This window comes from Grammomys surdaster, unplaced genomic scaffold, assembly GCF_004785775.1.
Source record: "Grammomys surdaster isolate TR1022 unplaced genomic scaffold, NIH_TR_1.0 123781, whole genome shotgun sequence".
Lineage (NCBI taxonomy): Eukaryota > Metazoa > Chordata > Mammalia > Rodentia > Muridae > Grammomys > Grammomys surdaster.
The window spans coordinates 74,702-95,409 of record NW_021618943.1 but is presented as its reverse complement, the minus strand read 5'-3'; the positions used below and the strand labels follow the sequence as shown (position 1 = coordinate 95,409).

Here is a 20,708-nt window from a genome sequence, read left to right as displayed (position 1 = left end):
GTCATGAGATCCAAGTCCACTGTGGGATTGATCAGTAATGTTTTTTGATACTTGGTGTTCCCTTGTGCAGCCTTGTTTTATTAGAATTCTCCTGCTTTTGTCCCATTGTATGAAAGTTTCTGCTGACTTAATAGAAGTCTCCATTTCTATCCACTTATCCCCTGTATGTAGCATACAAGATGCTACTCTTAAGAAGCTTACTTGGCAAAAGACATAGCTAGTGTAAGATCTCCCCACCACAGCTGTTGTCCATTCTACCTTCTATTATGCTGTCTTTCTCATCTTCTGGGACCTCCAACTCAGGAACCCAACACTGACAAATGACCTGCTATTTCAGGGTTCTGATGCATTTAATACATGATTAGGGGAGTTTTGCTGTGTAAATCTCCTTGTTGTCTTAAGTAGGGCTTGCAATCTCCAGTCCATATTTAAATTGTTCAAAACAACCCGGGGCCTGAACTGAGAAGAAACTTATGGATGATAGTCTATGTAGAATACAAAATTTGATTTTGATTGGCTCCTCTTTAACCATCAGCTAGAGTTGAATCCATGCTGCCATTAAGAGTCTTTTCTTAATTTATGTTTTAGCTGTATTTGAAGTCATATCTTTCTGGGATTAGATCTTAGTTCTGGAAGAGCTGCATCTTCTTCCTTTCATAGAGATGTTTCTAAGGCAAGCTCTGTTGACTCAAGTAGCCTTGATCCTGGTCTGTTGCTCCCCAGGGCAACAACCTTGCTTTCCTCTTGATAAAAATTTCTAAATTCTTGACTTAAAGGAATGAAGCAAAGGTGAGTTTTCTAATTGCTCATTTGAGTCATATAATGAACTGTCTATTTCTTCTACCTTCAGATGAGAACAGGAGGAATGGTTTACTCTGTTTACTGTCAGGTGAAAGAGGGCAGGAAACAGCCAGATCACAGACCAAAGTATAAGGGAGTCCACTGCAGGTGTCACCATTCTGGAAAAGGACCTGATTCAGGCAAGGTGAACAATTTTATAATTTCACAGCATGTATTAAATAATGCATGTGACTAAATAAAACTACATTGGTGGGCTTTTAATTTGAGAAAGCTGGCTTGAGCCAGTGGATAATGAATTCTTAGGAATTCTTAGTCTTAGGAAGTGTGTTATATAGTTATGTGCAATCCTTGTTGACATATTTAAGTGAGCTTAGAAATGTAAAACACATGTCATTAACTGGGTGGGTCATATTATAGATCTCAGTAGGTAACACAGCACATAGTGGCAAGAACAAACACTATCTTTTCTTTTTTTTTAAGGTTTCAATTACTTCATTTCTTTATTAGATCTTCTTTCTTCCTTAGTTTAATGAGTACATGATTATTTGACTTGGCATTCACTTATGAGTTAGTTTTGAAACAATTCCTTGATTCTTGTACCAGCTGACATGACTACTGATCTCTCCATTCCTTTGGGGTGATTCTGCCAACAGGGGACAGGTTCCAGTCTATTCCAATTTGTGTGGCTGTATATGTCCATGTAGATATACAGAAGATGCCTCCACCTTCTAATATAACATTTCCATATTTATCATGGAAATTAGGTGTCCTCTTCTGATGGCTCTGCCTTGCCACCACTTGCTGAATGCTTCGAACTTGGAGACAGCTTAGTGCGTTTTTGGCCAAGGTCAACATCGTGGAATCAGAGATGGAACTGCGGCTACTACAGCTGCTGCCTTGGTGCACATTAACCAGCTACCCTTGCAAAGAGTCCTGAAAAACAAAATGGCTTTCAGCCCCAACACTGTCTTATTAATGCCATTCCTTCTACCAGGAATGATCTGATCTTTTTGAAATCAGTATAGCAATATATTTTTTAAATTATAGTTATCCTTTTAAAAAGTCATGTTTTGGTATTACTTTTTAAATTTCATTTTCTTTATGCATAGGTGCTCTGATCTCTTACTTGTTTCCATTCTCCAATGTTTCCCAAAAATTAAGAATTTCATTCCATTTTCTTTTTCTTTCTTTCTTTTTTTTTGTTTTTTGTTTGTTTGTTTGTTTTTTTTGTTTGTTTGTTTTTTGGAGACAGAGTTTCTCTATGTAGGTCTGGCTGTCCTGGAACTCACTCTGTAGACGAGGCTGGCCTCAAACTCAGAAATTGGCCTGCCTTTGCCTCCACAGTGCTGGAATTAAAGGTGTGTGCAACCACTGTCACTGACTGGCTTATTCCTTTTTCTAAAGAGATTTCCTATCTGTCTGTTTAGAGCAACATCTCCTGTAGCTTTCCTTATGCCATGTAGTTAGGACTTGCTTTGAACACCTGAACCTTCCTCTGCTGCTCAGTGCTTGGAAAACAGTCCTGCAACTCCTTTCAATCTGGCTTCTGATTGATCAGTGAGACAAAAACACCAGGAAATGAGTGCTGTCTAACCTCCCCAGATTAGGGGTTAGGGGATTACAAATAAAGAGGGACCTGTATAAGTATTGAGTCCACTGACCAACTGTGAAGCTGGTATACTTGCAGCACAGAAAAAGAGGAGAAAGAACGAAGGTGAATCCTTTCTCCTTTAGCAGAAGTTGGCATTTGTGATGAGAGGTCAATGAAGCAATTTTAGAAAATAATAAGCAAAATTCCTTACTGGCCATCTTGGGGCATTTCCCAGATTAGGGCAATGATAAATTTAAATGAGGACTTTTACTTATATCTAGAAATCAAATTTCTGTATTTTCACTAGTTCAAACAAAAGAAGATCTAGACAATCTGGTTTGGCTGTACCTAACAGGAATGTTATTATTCCTGTGTGAACATACACAGTGTAAGAGAAAAGATGTGAGTACTACTTGGTGCTCTCTAGTACATATGTGTAGTTTCTCAAAAATATTGGACCATAAAATGTCTTTTAACTCTTAAAAATAATCTTTGAGAGTATAATCATCATTTTTTCCTTCTCTCTCCTGTCTTTCTTTCTTTCTTTCTTTCTTTCTTTCTTTCTTTCTTTCTTTCTTTCTTTTTTGCTTCTTCGAGACACGGTTTCTCTGTATAGTCCTGGCTGTCCTGGAACTCAGTCTGTAGACCAGGCTGGCCTTGAACTCAGAAATCCACCTGCCTCTGCCTCCCAAGTGCTGAGAATAAAGGCTTGAGCCACCACTGCCAGGCTTCTCCTTTCTTTCTAGTGTTAAGTCTGAAACTCTGGGACAAGGAGCTGTGGGGCCTACTTAACAAATCAAAGCAAACCTGGCTGTCTGGTTGTCTCATCAGACCACAGTCCCTACCTGCTACAGAATATTGAGGGCATACCTCACCCTCTACCACAGGAGTAGGGCTGCCAATTTCCCAGCTGACATTCCTTATGCATTCTAACCATTGTGGACTGGCCTTTTTATCTATTATTAATCATTCTGATCTCTTGTTGTGGCTCTTCCTTCTCCCCTCTTACCTCTACACAGGTTCAATGTAATGTCTACTTGAAAATATCCCAGATATAACTGGGTCTGCCTTTGTTCTCTCTTTTGTGTATAATAAATTTTCTACTCCATCATACCTAAGAACAGTGATGTCCTATAACTTTTATTTCTTCTTTTTTTTTCATTTCCCATTTACTGCTCCTAGCTTTAAAATTCATAGCCACTTTTTCGTTTTAATTGTTGATACTCTATGAATTTGATTGCAGTTTGGCTACAGGACTTCCCCAGTATGAAGCAGAGATGGCTGCAGTGGACATTGCATGTATAATTGAATATGCAAAGAAAAGACCCAGTGCGTTTAAAAAGGAAAATGAGTCCTCTGGAGACTATTAAATTCAAATTTCCCAGACTAGGACTATGCCTGCATTTAGGGTGGAACAGCAGAGCTTGGATGGTTTCAGATGTCTGAGTTATTTGCTCTGTGGTCCCCAAGTAGAGGAGCTGCCACTTACTGTCCTGATGCCCAGCTGACTTTCCAAGCTAATGAGGGACTCTGTCAGGCCTATCAGTCAGGAGCACTAGTGGAAGGTAGCTTGCAGGGTCTTTACAAGATTCACCACAGATGCATGTGTTACAAGCTAAGAGTAAGCCCACAAGCTATGCCCTGGTGATTTTGAGCAACTCTATAACCAGGACAGTAGGAGTAAGTCTGCTGAACTATTAGAGTCAGATCTACTGGAATAGAGACCGTGTTCAAAAGAGGGACCATGGTTCAGAGTGTGGTTCTGTTGCTTCATGTAGTGATAATAGCAGAGGCCCCTGTCCTTTGACCCTTCCTGAGGGTGGATCCCCAGGGAGGGTCTGTACCCCTTTAAGTGGCCAGGTGTGAAAATTAAATGTCAATATTCAGTGTGAACACACAGGCATTGCTTTTGGTGTGCAGTTGGATGACATTGCAAAAATGAAGATTTGATTTCTAGAATTCGTGAAACTTCTATATTCAGTTTTGTGTGACTAATTTTATACTTTAGAAATTAGTAGAAAAGAGGTGATAGGGATCATACTTCAGAAACATTAACTAGAATTATTTAGCCATTCTGTTACCTCCAGTAATAATGACATGATACACAGAAATTCAATTCTTGGTTACAAAAGGAGCTTCTGAGGTGTAGAAGTTTCTCAGGTGTGTATGGTGCTGGGCAGGTGGATGAGACAGATTTCACATCTTGTAGCATAATCCATGTGACAGGAAGCAGATATTAAATCATTATTCAATATTGTGTTTTGTTAGACTTGAGTGGAACTAGTTTTACCTGAAATCACTAAGGGTCATGAAGACCTGCAGAGCCATAGACCACCTTTCTGACCACCTACCTTTATTGACAGAACGCTATACCATCAGGTCTCTCTGTTTGCAAGACAGAGTAACTGTTTGTAGTAACTGAAAGGTCAGAAATGCAACATTTTAGGGGTTACTTAAGTTATTTTTGTAGAAGTCATGAAATCTGTTTTCATTTTATTTGTATACAAGTACAGGTAACATTTGTCAAGTTCACATTTTTCCTGGTGTAGTTCCCTTAGTTATTTTGAAGAGAACTTGAAAACTGGTCACATGGAAGTGAGCAAAGGAAGATTTTCCTGATATTTCGTTGCAGAGTGTTGGGGAACTATGAGAGTTGGGTCTTGGGTAACAGATAGTGTGATGGGTCTTTGGACAGACTGCTTAGTCTTCTGGAGGACTGGCCTATGGTTGAGTAGGGGGTTTCTCAACATAGTTCAGAGCTCAGACACAGAGGTGGGGTAAGAAAGGAAGGGAAATATTCTTTTGTATCTGTAAGAAGCATGGAGGGGTGAGAAAAAACTACAGTTCTAAGGGAACCCTTGGATATTGGGTCTTAGAAAATAGGAAATGAGGAAGGTCTGGCAGGATCCTACATAGTTCCATATGTACCATCTTGGTGGCATCCAACAACAGAGACATCAGGTTCCCAGAGATCATTTATTTGCTTCTAAATTTACTTAAGTTTTTGTTTTTCTTTAACTGTGAAAGACTGTTGCTTATTGGATAAAAAGTGCTATGTGGATGGGCAGGGAAGTCAGCAACTATTCATTTTGAAGTACACCTTTACACTTTAGTTGGAATAATGCTTTCTTATGTACATATATACTGGAACTTTTAGGATATAATGACCTATGATGATGTGCATATGAACTTCACTCCAGAAGAGTGGGCTTTGCTGGATCCTTCTCAGAAGAGTCTCTACAAAGACGTGATGTTGGAAACCTATAGGAATCTCACAGCTATAGGTAATACAGTGATTTTTTTCACTTTGTAAAATGTAGGCACATTTCTTTCTTTGTTATTGTTAGTTGTCTTTGTAATTTATTGAGAATGAAGAAGAGTGAGGTGAATAGATCAGAGACGTTTCTAAAGTTCACTCAAGTTAATAACTTAAATGTTGTCTAATTTCCAATAATGTAACACACTTTCTCTGGTACCATATTCTAGGCTACAGTTGGGAAGACAATACTATTGGTGAACATTTTCAAAGTTCTAGAAGACATGGAAGGTAATTTTAATGTGCAAGCTGATAAGATAACGCCTATGAAGAAAGTTTCACATGTGCTACAAGTTGTAAACTATAGCAATAGGGTAAAATAAGCACTTCTTTAACTGATGATTGATTATTAAATATCACAAAACCATGTATGTCGATGGCAGACATCCAGTTTGTGTTTGCAGGGTTTTCCTTTAATTTCATAAACACTGAAACAGAGGCTTAACAGATATGTCACTATTTGAGTCAAGCCATGCTCTAGAACTGCCAGTCTGATCATTCTCATACCATATAGCTATCGCAAAAGTGAAACACATTGATTAGGTGATAAGTATGTGTCTAAAATCTTGTAATAGCAAATAATCCATAGTATATGTGTTGTTAACCATATACTTGTAGTAACATTGCTAAATTCAATGAGATGGACACTTTATGAGATTCAAGGATGGCTTTGTGGAGAAAACTTAATCCCTTTAACACATCAATATGAGGGGGGAAAAATCAAACTCTGCGAATGTAATGTGAAATCCTTTAACTTGTTATTCTTTTTTTAATATGGATGCCATAGGTCTTGATGGATACAAGCCATTTGAGCATAGAGATATTGAAAGAAGCAACATACCTTTCTCTTTTCCAGAACAATTAAAAGATATATAGTATTGCACACTTTGAGTAGATATTACTAAATTGGCTAAAAGTTTATAAATAGTTTTCCAATATTATTGAGGACATTTGCCAACTCAAACTGCTGAAAATCATTATGAGAATAAGGGAAGTAGAATTTTTTCTGTTAGTATTGGTTTATATTCTAAATGTAGCATTTTTGTCTTGATAACAAAATTTATGAATACAATCAGTATGTAAAAGCTCTGACTTCTTCCTGTTTTCTTCAAATATGTGAATAATGTCTTATAAAAGAAAGTATAGTATAAATGTTAGCCATGTAATCAATTCTCTTCCAATACTATGCATCTTTAAAGATGTAAAACAACCCATACCAGAGAACACCTTTGAATGTAACAAAGTGATATTATGTTAAGATCAGATTACTCTTTACAACTTAACCAAATTGTAAATGAATTCATACAGATCAAAACATGCATCAGTATAATCAATGTGAGAAAGATTTCACATGTGCCAATTGTATTTTCAGGCATGAAAGAAGTTGTACTGGAGAACAACCCTCTGAGATTGCTCAATGTGCTAAAGATTTTGCATATCAGAGTCATACTCAAAGGCATGAAAGAACTCATAATGGAGAGAAACCCTATACATGTAACCAGTGTGGTAAATCCTATGCAAGGTATAGTGGTCTTGAATATCATAAATGAACACATGCTGGAGAGAAACCCTATGAATGTAACCAATGTGGTAAAGCCTTTACAGGAAGTAGTGGCCTCCAAAAACATAAACAAAAACATACAGGAGAGAAACCCTATGAATGTAACCAATGTAGTAAAGCCTTTGCAGTAAGGAGCAACCTCCAAAGACATAAAAAAGCACATACTGGAGAGAAACCCTATGAATGTAACCAATGTGGTAAAGCCTTCACACGAAGCACTGGTCTCCAATATCATAAAAGAAAACATAGAGGAGAGAAACCCTATGAATATAACCAATGTGGTAAAGCTTTTGCACATGGCAATGGTCTGGAATATCATAAAAGAACACATACAGGGGTGAAACCCTATGAGTGTAACCAGTGTGGTAAAGCCTTTGCAGGAAAAAGTGACCTCCAAAAACATAAGCGAACACATACAGGGGAGAAACCCTATGAATGTAACCAATGTGGTAAAGCCTTTGCGCACAGCAGTGTTCTCCAGTGTCATAAAAGAACACATACAGGAGAGAAACCCTGTGAATGTAGCCAATGTGGTAAAGCCTTTGCACACAGCACTGTTCTCCAATGTCATAAAAGGACACATACAGGGGTGAGACCCTATGAGTGTAACCAATGTGGTAAGGCTTTTACAGGAAGGAGTGGTCTCCAAAGACATGAAAGAACACATACTGGAGAGAAAACCTATTAATGTAGCCAATATGGTAAAGCCTTTGCACTAAGGTGCTACCTCCAAAGGCATAAAAGAACACATACAGGAGAGAAACCCTGTGAATGTAACCAATTTATAATGCCTTTGCAGTAAGCAGTGGTCTCAATTATCATAAAAGAACACATACAGAAGAGAAATTGTATGAATGTATCCAATGTGGTAAAGCTTTTTCACACAGCAGTTGTCACCAAAGTCATAAAAGATCACATACAGAAGAACAGTTTTTGAATGTGAGCAATGTGGCTTTAAGCCTTTTTCCCAAAGTGGTGTCCTCCAAATTTATAAAGGAACATATACTGGAAAAAAACCCTGTGAATATCACCAATGGTCTGAAGCTCTTCTATGTCCCAATCATCTTCAAATACCTAAAAGAACGTGTACTGGAGAGAAATCCTCTGAATGTAACTAATGTGGTAAAGCCTTTGCACAAAGGAGTCATCTCCTAGTACATCAAAGGATACACACTGAAGAGAAACACTATGAATATAAGCAATGTGGTAAACCTTTTGCAAGTCAACAGTACTCACCATGTAAATAAAAGAAGACACACTCCAGAGAAATCCTGTAACTGTCATCAACAAGATAAGGCCTTTTACATTGCAATCCTCTTCAACTGAATAAAAGAAGACATACCGGTGAGAATGTAAGCAATGTGGTAAAGCCTTCATATGTCAGTCATAATCAAAGGCACAAAAGAAACCATAATGCAGAGAAATCCTGTGAGTATATTTAATATGATGAAGCCTTTGCACATTTCTATAGTCGTCATCACCATGATACAATCCATACTGCTTAGAAATATATGAATACTTTTAATATTGTGAAGCCTTTACAAACTTCTCAAGTATTCATCAGCATGAAAGAGAAACCGTAGGAATACATTTACTATGGGGAAGCCTTTGTACATTTTTATGGTCTTCATCATCATGAAAGTAATCATAATGGAGAGAAAGTCTATGAGTGTAAACAATGTGGTAGAGCCTTTCTGGTATGTGGTCCTCTCAGATCCAACACCTCTCAGTCTCAGGTAATGCAGGTGACAGGAGTATATGGTAATAAAGCGGCTGCTGGATCGTGACATACTCGGAACATAATGTATGACTTGTAACACACACATTTCCCCAAGTGAGCCAGAATGTTATAGATCTGACATTCTGGAGTCCAAAACGCTAACCCACAGTTGTTAATGTCTGAAAGAACTGCAGGAACAAAACCAGAGAAGATTCTGTTCAAAAGAAGGTCCAGTGACATGCTAAGGTCTGACACTATTACTGATGCCATACTCTCCTTACAAACAGAGGCCTGTCATGATTGACTTCCAAGAGGCCCAATAAGCGAGTGAAAGAGATGCAGACATTTACACCCAATCAATGGACAGAAACTGGTGACCCATGAAGTTGAATTAGGGGAAAGCTGGAAGAAATAAAGGAAGAGGGCAACTATATAGGAAGTCAAGCGGTCTGAACTAGCCTGTAGTCCTGGGATCTTTCAGACACTGAGCCACCAACCAAGTAGCATAAATCACCTGATATATAGCAGAGGACTACTGGGTCTGGACTCAGTCAGAGAAGGTACATATGACCATCCAGAAACTTGGGGCCCCAGGGAATGGGGAGGGGTGGTGGGGTGGGGGTTGTGCATGCGGACATCTTCTTGGAGACTGAGAAAAGAGGAATAGGATGAGGAAGAATTGGAGAATGGACCAGGAAGGGTATATAATCTGGATTGTAAAAAAAAAAAAAAAGATTGAACAATAAATGAAAAGAAAAAAGAATATTATAAAAGTAAAGAGAGAAAACCAGAAATTTCTATACCAAGTTACCACTACATTTTCCCAACAATCAGGATTTAGGGATAGGGGCTTATATAGTTGACAGTGTCAACTGTTATAGAATGTGGGTTTTACAGTTTAAACAATCATCAATTTGTTCTTTAGTGGTAAACAACAGGTGTTATGTTTTGAGGAGCACAAGATGAATAGCAAAAGGCATTTTTTTTTTTTTTGCTGGAGACATTCATTATGTTTCCTAGAACAAAAGATGAGTAAAGGATGGTGGTCCAGAGTGGAAAGTCCCTATCTCCTCCATGCCTGGAAATGAGAACTTAAGTTTCACCATGTCACTAAATGGAGTATGATAACAAAAAGTCAATACTTAAGGAGTGGGGTTTTGTTTTCTGTTTATTCCTAATTGTTGTGTATTGGTTCTAATGCTACTTGTGTCAAATTGGTTTCCAAATTTCATGAGAGTCCTGAATTTGAGACTCTGAGATTCCCTGCCCCAAGCTGGTTCTAATTGGTAAATAAAATTGCCAGCAGCTAATGACTAGGCAGGAAGACACAGGCAGGACTTTTGGATTCACAGGCAAGGAGAGCAAAGAGGATTGCCATGCCAGTAAAAGAATTGGATGAAGGCTTGAGAGCTGCAAAAGACAGAGTGCCAGCCATGAAAGAGCCAGGAAAGAGTGTCTCCAGTGTTCCCTCCTCCAATTGATTCTGGGGTAGCAGAGATGGGATATACATTTTAGTAAGTAATAATTCAGGAGTATCACAGGGGAGGCATTAGCAAAGTGCAAGTTTTGAAGTGACCCAAACAATCAGCTGATTTAGGCATATTAATTAAAGCTATGTGTGTTTGTCTCTCTTATTTAAGAATCCATAGCATTTGCTGTGCATCCTATAGTAGAGCAGAATAATCAACTAACTGTACAAAACGCATCTCACCTTTAGGATTGAACTCAGTGTTAAATTATTTGGAGATTCTCAAATGGAATACAGGTCCCATGATGTGAGATTAGGAGTTAGTGAAAACTGTATTCTTAGCAAAGCTGCTGGTTTTGCTGAAGCCATGTGGTCCCTCACCAAGCTATACAGGGTCCCAACTAGAACAAAAGTTGAGCTGAACTGGCATGCATAATTCTGGGGTTCATGGCATGGGCTGGGACATAGCAAAACCTCCAAAGCTGGCCCAGACAACCTGAGTAGTAAGGATTTATTCTTTCTGTTTCTTTCTAGATTTTTTCATTTTCTTCTTTTCTTTCTTTCTTTCTTTCTTTCTTTCTTTCTTTCTTTCTTTCTTTTTTTTTTTTTTTTGGTTTTTTGAGACAGGGTCTCTCTGTGTACCCCTGGCTATACTGGAAATCACTCTGTAGACCAGGCTGGCCTCGAACTCAGGAATCCACCTGCCTCTGCCACCCAAGTGCTGGGATTACTGGCGTGCACCACCACCGCCCGGCTCATTCTTTTTTTCTCTATTGGATATTTTATTTATTTACAGTACAGATGTCATTCCCTTTCCCCATTTTCCCTCCCTCGAACCCCCTATCCTATATCCCCTCTCCTTTATGCTTTTATACCATTTTGATTACATGCATGTATTAAGGTCAGTTCTAGGTTGAGGGACTAGCAGTACAATAGATGCAAATAGTTGAGGAACAAGCAGTACAATAAACAGAAATAGTGAAAGAAAAAGCAAGGCGTTAAACCCAATTATGAGAACATATCCGTGAACACTGTTTCTAAAGGTATATCAAGATGACCAAAGTAGGGGCTGGTGAGATGGCTCAGTGGTTAAGAGCACTGACTGCTCTTCCAGAGGTCATGAGTTCAAATCCCAGCAACCACATGGTGGCTCACAACCATCTGCAATGAGATCTGATGCCCTCTTGTGGGGTGTCTGAAGACAGCTACAGTGTACTTATAATAAATAAATAAATAAAGTTTAAAAAAAAATTTAAAAAATTTAAGATGACCAAAGTATCTGAGCCTACTTCCCTATTCGAACCCAAGGTCATTTTCATGTCTGAAGCCTACTTTCTTGTTCTAGCCTAAAATTTAAAGTCCTGTCTGAAATTACTTCTTTGTTCTGGCCTAATATTGAGATTCCTGCCTGAGATTACTTCTTTGTTGTAGCCTATGATTTTGATTCCTGCCTGAAATTACTTCTTTTTTCTAGTGCAATATCAAATTCCGACTTGAAGCCTACTTCCTTGTCCTTGGCCAATGTCGTATTCCTGTCAAGCAGCCCCTTTCCTTTTCCTTGGCCCATGTCAGCTTCTTGCCAAGCAGCCCCAAAGTCGTTACACCTCTCCCCCTTTTTTATTTTGTTAACAAGACTGAGCCTGTCTTGGTCCTTCTGACAAGAATGCCTTCCTTACCCATCATGGAATATGCATCAGGAGAGGCAAAGCACTTCTGTCTTAGGTGGTAAGACTCTCTGCAGAATGTTACCCGTGCTTGGCTTGGCAGTCTCTTCATTTAATAACTGTGTCTGGGGATCCATTTTCAGGTTCAAGCCATGTACTTTGGCTGCCAACATGTTGATGTTGTTAAAGAAAAGCTTTATCATGAGGGACAGGGGAAAATGTATTCCTAGGACAAGAGGGGCTAGCTTTATCATGCTGTAGATGCCATTCCTGAGGTTTGTCCAGAATGGAAATACTGAGCTCAGGACATGGATAATTTTATCAGCATTATCTGCAGTATCAAAGGTCAACAGAGCAGCATCCTTTAAATTCATAGTCTGGCTATGCAAAATTAGCACACCCAGAGAGATGTTAGGATTATGTCAAATATCCTAAAGGTATCTCTCAACTTTTTTCTAATTATAATGACAGTCATTGTGAATTTCAAAAGTAACACTACTCCAGTGATATTTGTCATGACACTTGGGATGGCTCCTAATTCTTGAACCCTGAACCACCTTCGGATAATTTGAATGGGTTTTAGAGCATCATTCGTTGTTCCAGATACCTATCTAAATCCTTTTGTATACTCAATACATTAGTAACATTTTTTTTTGCTAGATGGTTAACGAAAATAGTTGTCTTAACTCCTTGTGTCAATGGTATTGCAGAAGCAGTGGTGCTAGCAATTAATGTAATTAAAGCTGTTATATCACCAACAATCAAGCCTGCTACTCTGTTGCTTCTGCTTAAAGCCTAAGTCACTTTGTCAACACTTTCCAAGTTTTTTGAGAGAATCAAGGTTTTTTCTTACTCAGGATAGTGACACAAAAGCTGGTTGATAGACCCCCATAACAGAGATGCCAGGATTCAACACACTAACATAATTGGAAATTGTACAGTCAATGCAACTTACAATAAATGCTGTAGAAGAGACAAAACCAATTTTAGCTTGACAATTCGAAGAGTCTTAAAACATGCACTAACCCTTGTTTGAAATCCGGATCCAGCCCCAACATTATTTCTTGTTATCCTAACATCATATTGAGCTACAGCTAGCTTCCAAATATGTCTCTGACAAAGTCCAGATCCAGTCTTCCAAAAGTAGACTGTTATTTCCCATATTGGATTGATTTCTAGACCAGTACATGATTGAGTCCTAATAGCTGGGCACCTTTAAGAACAATACAAGAGACATAATTTCTCTCTTCGATTCTCCATCCCACAAAGTCTAAAAACTTTAGACAAGACAGCTTGTCCCATCTGGGATATAGTCAAGCAGAGGTGTGTCAGAAACATTTATCCAATACAGCTCCCCAGGCACCCTTGTCAGGACACTCAGCAAGCTCACAGGTCAGCATCATTCTTTGTCTCATCAACAGTATGTCTCACCAATATTTTTAAAGGTCCATGGTCCGCTTCCACAATACCTTGTCCTTGAGGACTATATGAAATCCCTGTAATAAATTGTTCACAAAAAATTTTGATTTCTCAACTACAATTGCCAGAACCATTATCTGTTTTTTTAATTGAATATTTTATTTACTTACCTTTCAATGTTATCTCCTTTCTCATACCCACCAAAACTGCTTGTCCCACCCCCACACCCCCACTCCTATTTCTATGAGGGTGTGCTCCGACCATCCTCCCATTCCCAACTCCCTGTACTCGAATTCCACAACACTAGGGAATCCAAACTTTCAGGCACCAAGGCCCTCCACTTCTGATGCCTGACAAGGCTACCCTCAACTACCTATACAGGTGGAGCCATGAGTCCCTCCCTTTGTGTTCTCAGGCTGGAGGTTTTCAAATGACTATACCAGCTTGTTTATTAGGACCATTTGCTTGAAAAAACTTTTCCAGCCTTTTGCTCTAAGGGTAGTATCTGTCTTTGTCACTGAGGTGGGTTTCCTGTATGCAGCAAAATGCTGGGTCCTGTTTACGTATCTAGTCCGTTAGCCTATGTCTTTTTAATCGTGAATTGAGTCCATTGATGTTAAGAGTTCTTAAGGAGGGGAGATTGTTGCTTCCTGTTATTTTTATTATTGGGAGTGGCATTGTTTGTGTGGCTATATTCTTTTAGATTTGTTGGAAGAGGATTACTTTCTTGCTCTTTCTAGGGTATAATTTCCCTCCTTGTATTGGAGCTTTGCTGCTATTATCCTTTGTAGTGCTGGGTTTCTGAAAAGATATTGTGTAAATTTGATTTTGTCATGGGATATCTTGGGTTTTCCATCTCTGGTAGGTGAGAGTTTTGTTCGGTATAGTACCCTGAACTGGCATGTGTGTTCTCTTAGGGTCTATATAACATCTGTCTAGCATCTTCTCACTTTTATACTATCTGATAATAAGTCTGGTGTAATTCTTTTTTTTTTCCTTTTTTTCGTCTGGTGTAATTCTTTTATTTATTTATTTATTTATTTATTTATTTATTTTTGTTGTTATTTTTTTTGGAGACAGGGTTTCTCTGTATAGCCCGGGCTGTCCTGGAACTCACTCTGTAGACCAGGCTGGCCTTGAACTCAGAAATCTGCCTGCCTCTGCCTCCCAAGTGCTGGGATTAAAGGCATGCACCACCACCACCTGGCTGTCTGGTGTAATTCTTATAGGTCTACCTTTATATGTTACTTGGCCTTTTTCCCTTTCTTCATTTAATATTCTTTCTTTCCTTTGTGCATTTGGTGTTTTGATTATTATGTGACAGGAGGTATTTCTTTTCTGATCTAGTCTATTTGGTGTTCTGTAGGCTTCTTGTATGTTTATGGGCATCTCATTCTTTAGGTTAGGGAAGTTTTCTTCTATAATTTTGTTGAAGATATTTATTAGCCCTTTAATTTAGGAATCTTCACTCACTTCTATACCTATTATCCTTAGGTTAGGTCTTCTCATTTTGTCCTTAGTTTTTTTTTTTTTTTTGATCTTTTGTGTTAAGAACTTTGTGCATTTTGCATTTTCTTTGACAGTTATGTCAATATTTTCTATGATTTCTTTTGCACCTTAGATTCTGTCTTCTATCTCTTGTATTCTATTGGTGATGCTTGTGTCTATGACTCCTGATTTCTTTCCTAAGTTTTATATCTCCAGGGTAGTCTCCCTTTGTGATTTCTCTATTGTTTCTACTTCCATTTTTATTTCCCAGATGGATTTGTTCAATTCCTTCATCTGCTTGGTTGTGTTCTCCTATAATTCTTTAAGGGATTTTTGTATTTCCTCTTTAAGAGCTTATACCTGTTTACCTGTGTTCTCCTTAATTTCTTTGAGAGTATTATTTATGTCCTTCTTAAAGTCCTCTATCATCATCATTCGAAGTGATTTTAAATCTGAATCTTGTTTTGCTGGTGATATGGGAAATTCAGGACTTTCTAGTGTGGGAGAACAAGGTTCTGATAATGCCAAGTACCCTGGTTTGCAGATGCTTATGTTCTTGCACTTGCCTTTCACCATCTGGCTCTCCTTAGTGCTACCTGCCCTGTCCCTGACTGGATCCTGTTTTTCCTATTATCTTGGTTGTGTCAGAACTTTGTGGGGTGGGTGTTGCAACTGTGGTTATAGCTGAGGCCTGAGATCTGCTCAGTGCTCAGGTGGAGACCAGAAGGAGCCAGTGCTCAGGGCCAGGAGTGAATTCCCTTTGTCCCAGTGGGTCCCAGTTACTCCCTGTTTGGGGCAGGTGTTTCTGTCTCCTTACCCAAGATACTGTCCAGGTTAGAGCTCCTGGGAGCTCTGCTTCCTCTGGGTTCTATGAGATTGGGTATAGAGCTGCTGCCTGGGATCTGTTCAGTGCTCTGGCCCAGACCAGAGGAAACCAGTGCTCTTGGCCATGAGTGAATTCCTCGGTCCCAGTGGGTCCCAGTTACTCCCTGTTTGAGGCAGGTGTTGCTGTCTCCTTACCTAAGATACTGCCCAGGGTAGAGCTTCTGGAAGCCCTGCTTCCTCTGGGGTCTGTCAGTAAGGATTTATTATGAGCCCTTCTCAAAGGTTTCTGACTGTCTCAGACTGTTTGAGTTCTGAGGTGCTGTCTGAAGAAACAGGCCTCTCAGAAAGCAGAGACAAAGGTAGATGGAAGAGGCTGACTGCCAGTTATAATCAAATAAAGAAAGGAGAGAGATGGATGAGATTTGTCATAATGTTTTTCAGAATATAAGAGAAAGAGTGGTAACTGTTTAAGTGCTTATGAGTCTACATGGAATAAAGTAGTCCAGGCCTTTGATCTGAAATGTAAGAAACAAAGGCATGAAGATAGAGGTACCCTATCTCAACAAATGATGATAAAGGTATTAATCTCTACACAATGGAGAGTGAATGGAAAAAAAATGCTGTAAAGAAAAATTTAAAAGTTGATTCCAGAGGAGGCATTTGGGTTCTTTGACTGTGGGAAACACAGATAGGCTGGTATTGCTTGGCCAGATATGGCAAATTAAGAGCCTGGAAATAGGCTTATATACAGTAAGTAGAAGGGAATTTGGGCTGGAGAGATGGCTCAGTGGTTAAGAGCACTGACTGCTCTTCCAGAGGTCCTGAGTTCAAATCCCAGCAACCACATGGTGGCTCACAACCATCTGCAATGAGATTCGATGCCCTCTTCTGGTGTGTCTGAAGACAACTACAGTGTACTCATAAATAAAATAAATAAATCTTTAAAAAAAAGTAGAAGGGAATTTAATTGAAGTTAAATACATAGGAAAAGATGTTTGTTCAAGTTATATAAAGGAAAAGGATTTACATCCATAGAGGTATTAATCTCCATAGAAAGGAGAATTTATGAATGCATACTTAAATAAATAAGTTTGGTGTTTATGATATTAAAAGTGCTCTAGGACAGAGATTAAAATACAGCAATCTTGAAGAGAAGGGGGGCTGTTAATTGAATCAATCTATATCATTGATGACTTTGTATTACTGGAATAAGGAAACTCTATTATGGGAGAGAGGCTCTATATTTGTGCTAGTAGGAAAGAAGAAAAGGCTTTGGACCCCTTCCAGGCTGATATGGATCATATATGACAATGGAAGTCCCCCTGAAAATGTTGGGAAAGGAAAAAAAGTTTCAGAAAATGAGACAATCGGGAAACATGATTTGCTGATTCCCCAACATGGGAAAAGCCATATAACTAGCCTAGACAGAAAAAGTCTCTAGGCAAAACTTCAGAGAGACCTAGACAGTCCATACTTTTGTTTATGGAACACTTAAGATTCAATGTGTCATCATTCTTATGGCATAAATGAAGATTCATTACAATTGCTTATTGATCAAATTAACTTGAAAGGATAGTTTTCTTATACCTGCTCAAACCAGAAGCAAAACTTCAACCTTAACTGAAGGGCACACCTTGCACAATCCATTGGAATATCTTAATATTACTGAAATCCTTGTTGTAAGATTCATATATTATATAATGTGCCCCTTTGACAAGATTCATTGGTAGAGATGCTGAGATGACCTGTTTTTCCAGCTACCTGCCACCTGATGCTGGAAGAAACTGATGAAATATTTTGGATTGGTTCTAATGCTACTTGTTTTAAATCAGTTCACAAATTGCCCAAGAACTATGCATTTGTGATGATGTGCATTCCTGTCCTCAGCTGGTGCTAATTGGTAGACTTGCACAGCCACTGTCAGGGAGCAGAGGAAATTCACTAATTACTAATACACCCAATATTGGCCTGTCAGTCATTTTTAAATAAATAAGAAAATGACCACATTGGAAAGAAGCCCTACCAATGAAATTAATATGATAATTCCTTTATACAACAGTTATCCACAAATACATAACACGTACTGGACAGGAATCCTCTGAGTAAGCAACTAGTAAATCATTTGCACGTAATCATATTCTCTAATACCATGAGAAAGGCCATACTGCAGAAGAACCCGTATTTGAAATCAGTGTGGGAATATTTTGCAATTTAAGGTTCCTTTATGCAAGAGTAATATGTTCAGTGTAAAATCAATCTTAACTTCTTTGCAAGTCACAGTAGTCTTTGAGGGCATAAAGAACCACGCTGAAGGGCATCTATAACTATAAAAGATTTGGTAAGATATAGCCAACGTACAAGATTATTTTTCAGGAAAAAAACGTGTCTCAACAATCTATTTAAGCTGTATAATGTGATGTTTATCTATCTATCTATCTATCTATAGATATATATACATATAGATGTATATGTATATAGATAGATAGATGAGGGATAGATAGATAGATGAGGGATAGATAGATGAGAAATAGAGAGATAGATTTTTTTTGTTTTTTTTTTGAGACAGTGTTTCTCTGTGTAGCCCTGTCTGTACTAGAACTCACTCTGTAGACCAGGCTTGCCTCGAACTCAGAAATGCACCTGCCTCTGCCTCCCAAGTGCTTGGATTAAAGGTGCGTGCCACCACTGCACAGCTATATTTTGTTTGAAATTGTATTCTTTTTTCTTTTCAATTACATAAAATTCCTCAACCAAATGTCATACTTTATGGTTGTGTATTAATGTGTTTTCTGTTGCTGTGCTAAAACCCAATGTCTAAAGCAACTTATAAAAGAATTTAATTTGGCATATGCCATATCTCATACTAGGGTATGAGATCACATGAGGTGTTGCAACACAAGTGCTACAGATTCCTTTCAATGTTGTGATTTGTTATGTATCATGACTTGGATGTCAATCTTTACTCAAGGATAGACTTCATCTCTAGATTCTCATGTGTCAGCCTATTGAATACAAATTGTAGCATAGTAGATGCACCCTAATATATCCTGTTTTGTCAACATATTTTAACAATGTTAGTGTTAAAATGCTTAATAGAAGAGGATATAGCAATCATAAAATCCTTTGATATGCATACATCTATTGAGGTTCCATACTTCTTTGTGTTCCCATTATGACCTGGCCAGCTCAGTCAGCCAGCACGTTCTTCAGCACATGAGTAAGGGTTAAAAAAAAAAAAAGAGGATTAGAAAACATTGTAGTGTGACCCCAGCAAGTTCTGAGGCTGAGGGCAGAGGGCAACTGTATTTTTTTCCCAATTTGCTTTTATACCATTTTCTACGTGCAAGTATTTAGGTCAATTCTAAGTTGAGGAATTAGCAACACAACAAATGCAAATAGTCAAGCAACAAGCAAGGCAATAAGCAAATTCCCATGATCCCTGCAGTGATCACTGTTTCTAAGGACTTATCAGGATGACCAAAAAATCTGATCCTACATCCCTGTCCTAACCCAAAGTCAGATTCCTGCCTGAAGCCTACATCTTTGTTCTAGCCTAAAATTTAGATTCCTGACTGAACTTACTTTCCTGTTATGGCCCAATGTCAGATTTCCACCTAAAGCCCATTTCCTTGTCCTTGGCCAATGTCAGGTTCCTGCCACGTGGCCCCAAAGCTCTCCACACCATTAGTTATCATTTGGTACTTCATCCTGAAGTATTCTCTCTAATGGGATTTTCTAGAGATGCTAAATAATATAACAGCAATAAAATGTATTTTTAATAAGCATTTCTGATGCATGTGTATCTGTTTGTGAGTGTGCCTGTATGTCTCTGAGTGTGAGTGTATGTTTGTGTGTGTGTGTGTGTGTGTGTGTAATGTGCTATGTGTTTTTAAGCCAAGAAAGATATGTGGAGACTAAATGACAACATTGTAGTGTCTACTTGGCCTTCATTATACAGTGATCAAGGTCAGGTTTCCAGCACTGCATCCAAGAGAGTTAGGAGAACAGGCTCCACAGACAGGCAACAGAGTCAGGGACTGTCTTTGCTCCAGTTATTGGAGAACCTTGCTGAGTAACAAGCTCCAAATTGCACACATGCTACACATGTTTCCGGGTGGTGGCATAGGTACAGCCAATGAATGATCTTTGGTTTGTGGTTAAGTCTCAGGAAACACTTAAGGATTGAAGTCAGTTGATTCTGTTGGTCTACTTGTGAAGTTTTCTTCCTCTTCATACTACTCTGTCCATCCTGCAAATTTTCCATGGGACTCCTCCAGCTCAATCCAGTTTTTGGCGGTGAGTCTCAGCTTCCATTTGGACAGCTACTGTCTGCTGCCTCTTAGAGGAAGTGTTATGCAAGGCTTCTGTCTATAAGCATAGCAGAGTATCATTTATACTGTTAAGGAATGAATCCTGTCCGTGGGATATGTCTGAAGTTGGGCCAGTCATTGGTAGGCAATTCCCTCAGACACCAAGCCTTCATTATCCCTGCTCCTCCTTTAGGTAAGGTTTTGTAGATGGGTTAGTATCACCATTCCTTCCCTGGGAGTCCTGTCTCATTACAGGAGTCATCAATTCAGGCTCCATTTCACATACTACTTGGAGTGAGTTTCAGCTACAATCATAATCACAGAATCACTTCCATGGAGCCTTCCCCATTCCAGGCCTATGACACATCCTAAAATGCCCTTCCCATGCCTGCTGCTGATTCTCATGTACTCTCTCCACCTCCTCTTGGCACCAAGTTTCTTACAACATTCCCCTCACCTTCCCCTCTCCCACACATTTCCCCCCCCCCTTCTACTTCTGAAGACTGTTATTCTACCTTCCAAGTGTGTGGGGGGGTTTTTGGTGT

The 20,708-nt window shown here is 38.9% G+C and overlaps 1 protein-coding gene and 1 pseudogene across 1 annotated transcript; one reads left to right on the top strand and one right to left on the bottom strand.

The window, feature by feature from the left end:
• Positions 1-1,413: 1,413 nt before the first annotated feature.
• Positions 1,414-1,675, bottom strand: LOC114636372 (annotated as a pseudogene).
• A 3,880-nt stretch (positions 1,676-5,555) lies between these two features.
• On the top strand, positions 5,556-7,258 carry LOC114636376 (zinc finger protein 120-like). The gene is made up of 3 exons (XM_028784501.1): positions 5,556-5,676; positions 5,879-5,939; positions 7,081-7,258. The coding sequence occupies exons 1-3, from the start codon at positions 5,556-5,558 to the stop codon at positions 7,256-7,258; spliced, it is 360 nt and encodes a 119-aa protein (XP_028640334.1).
• Positions 7,259-20,708: the final 13,450 nt, after the last annotated feature.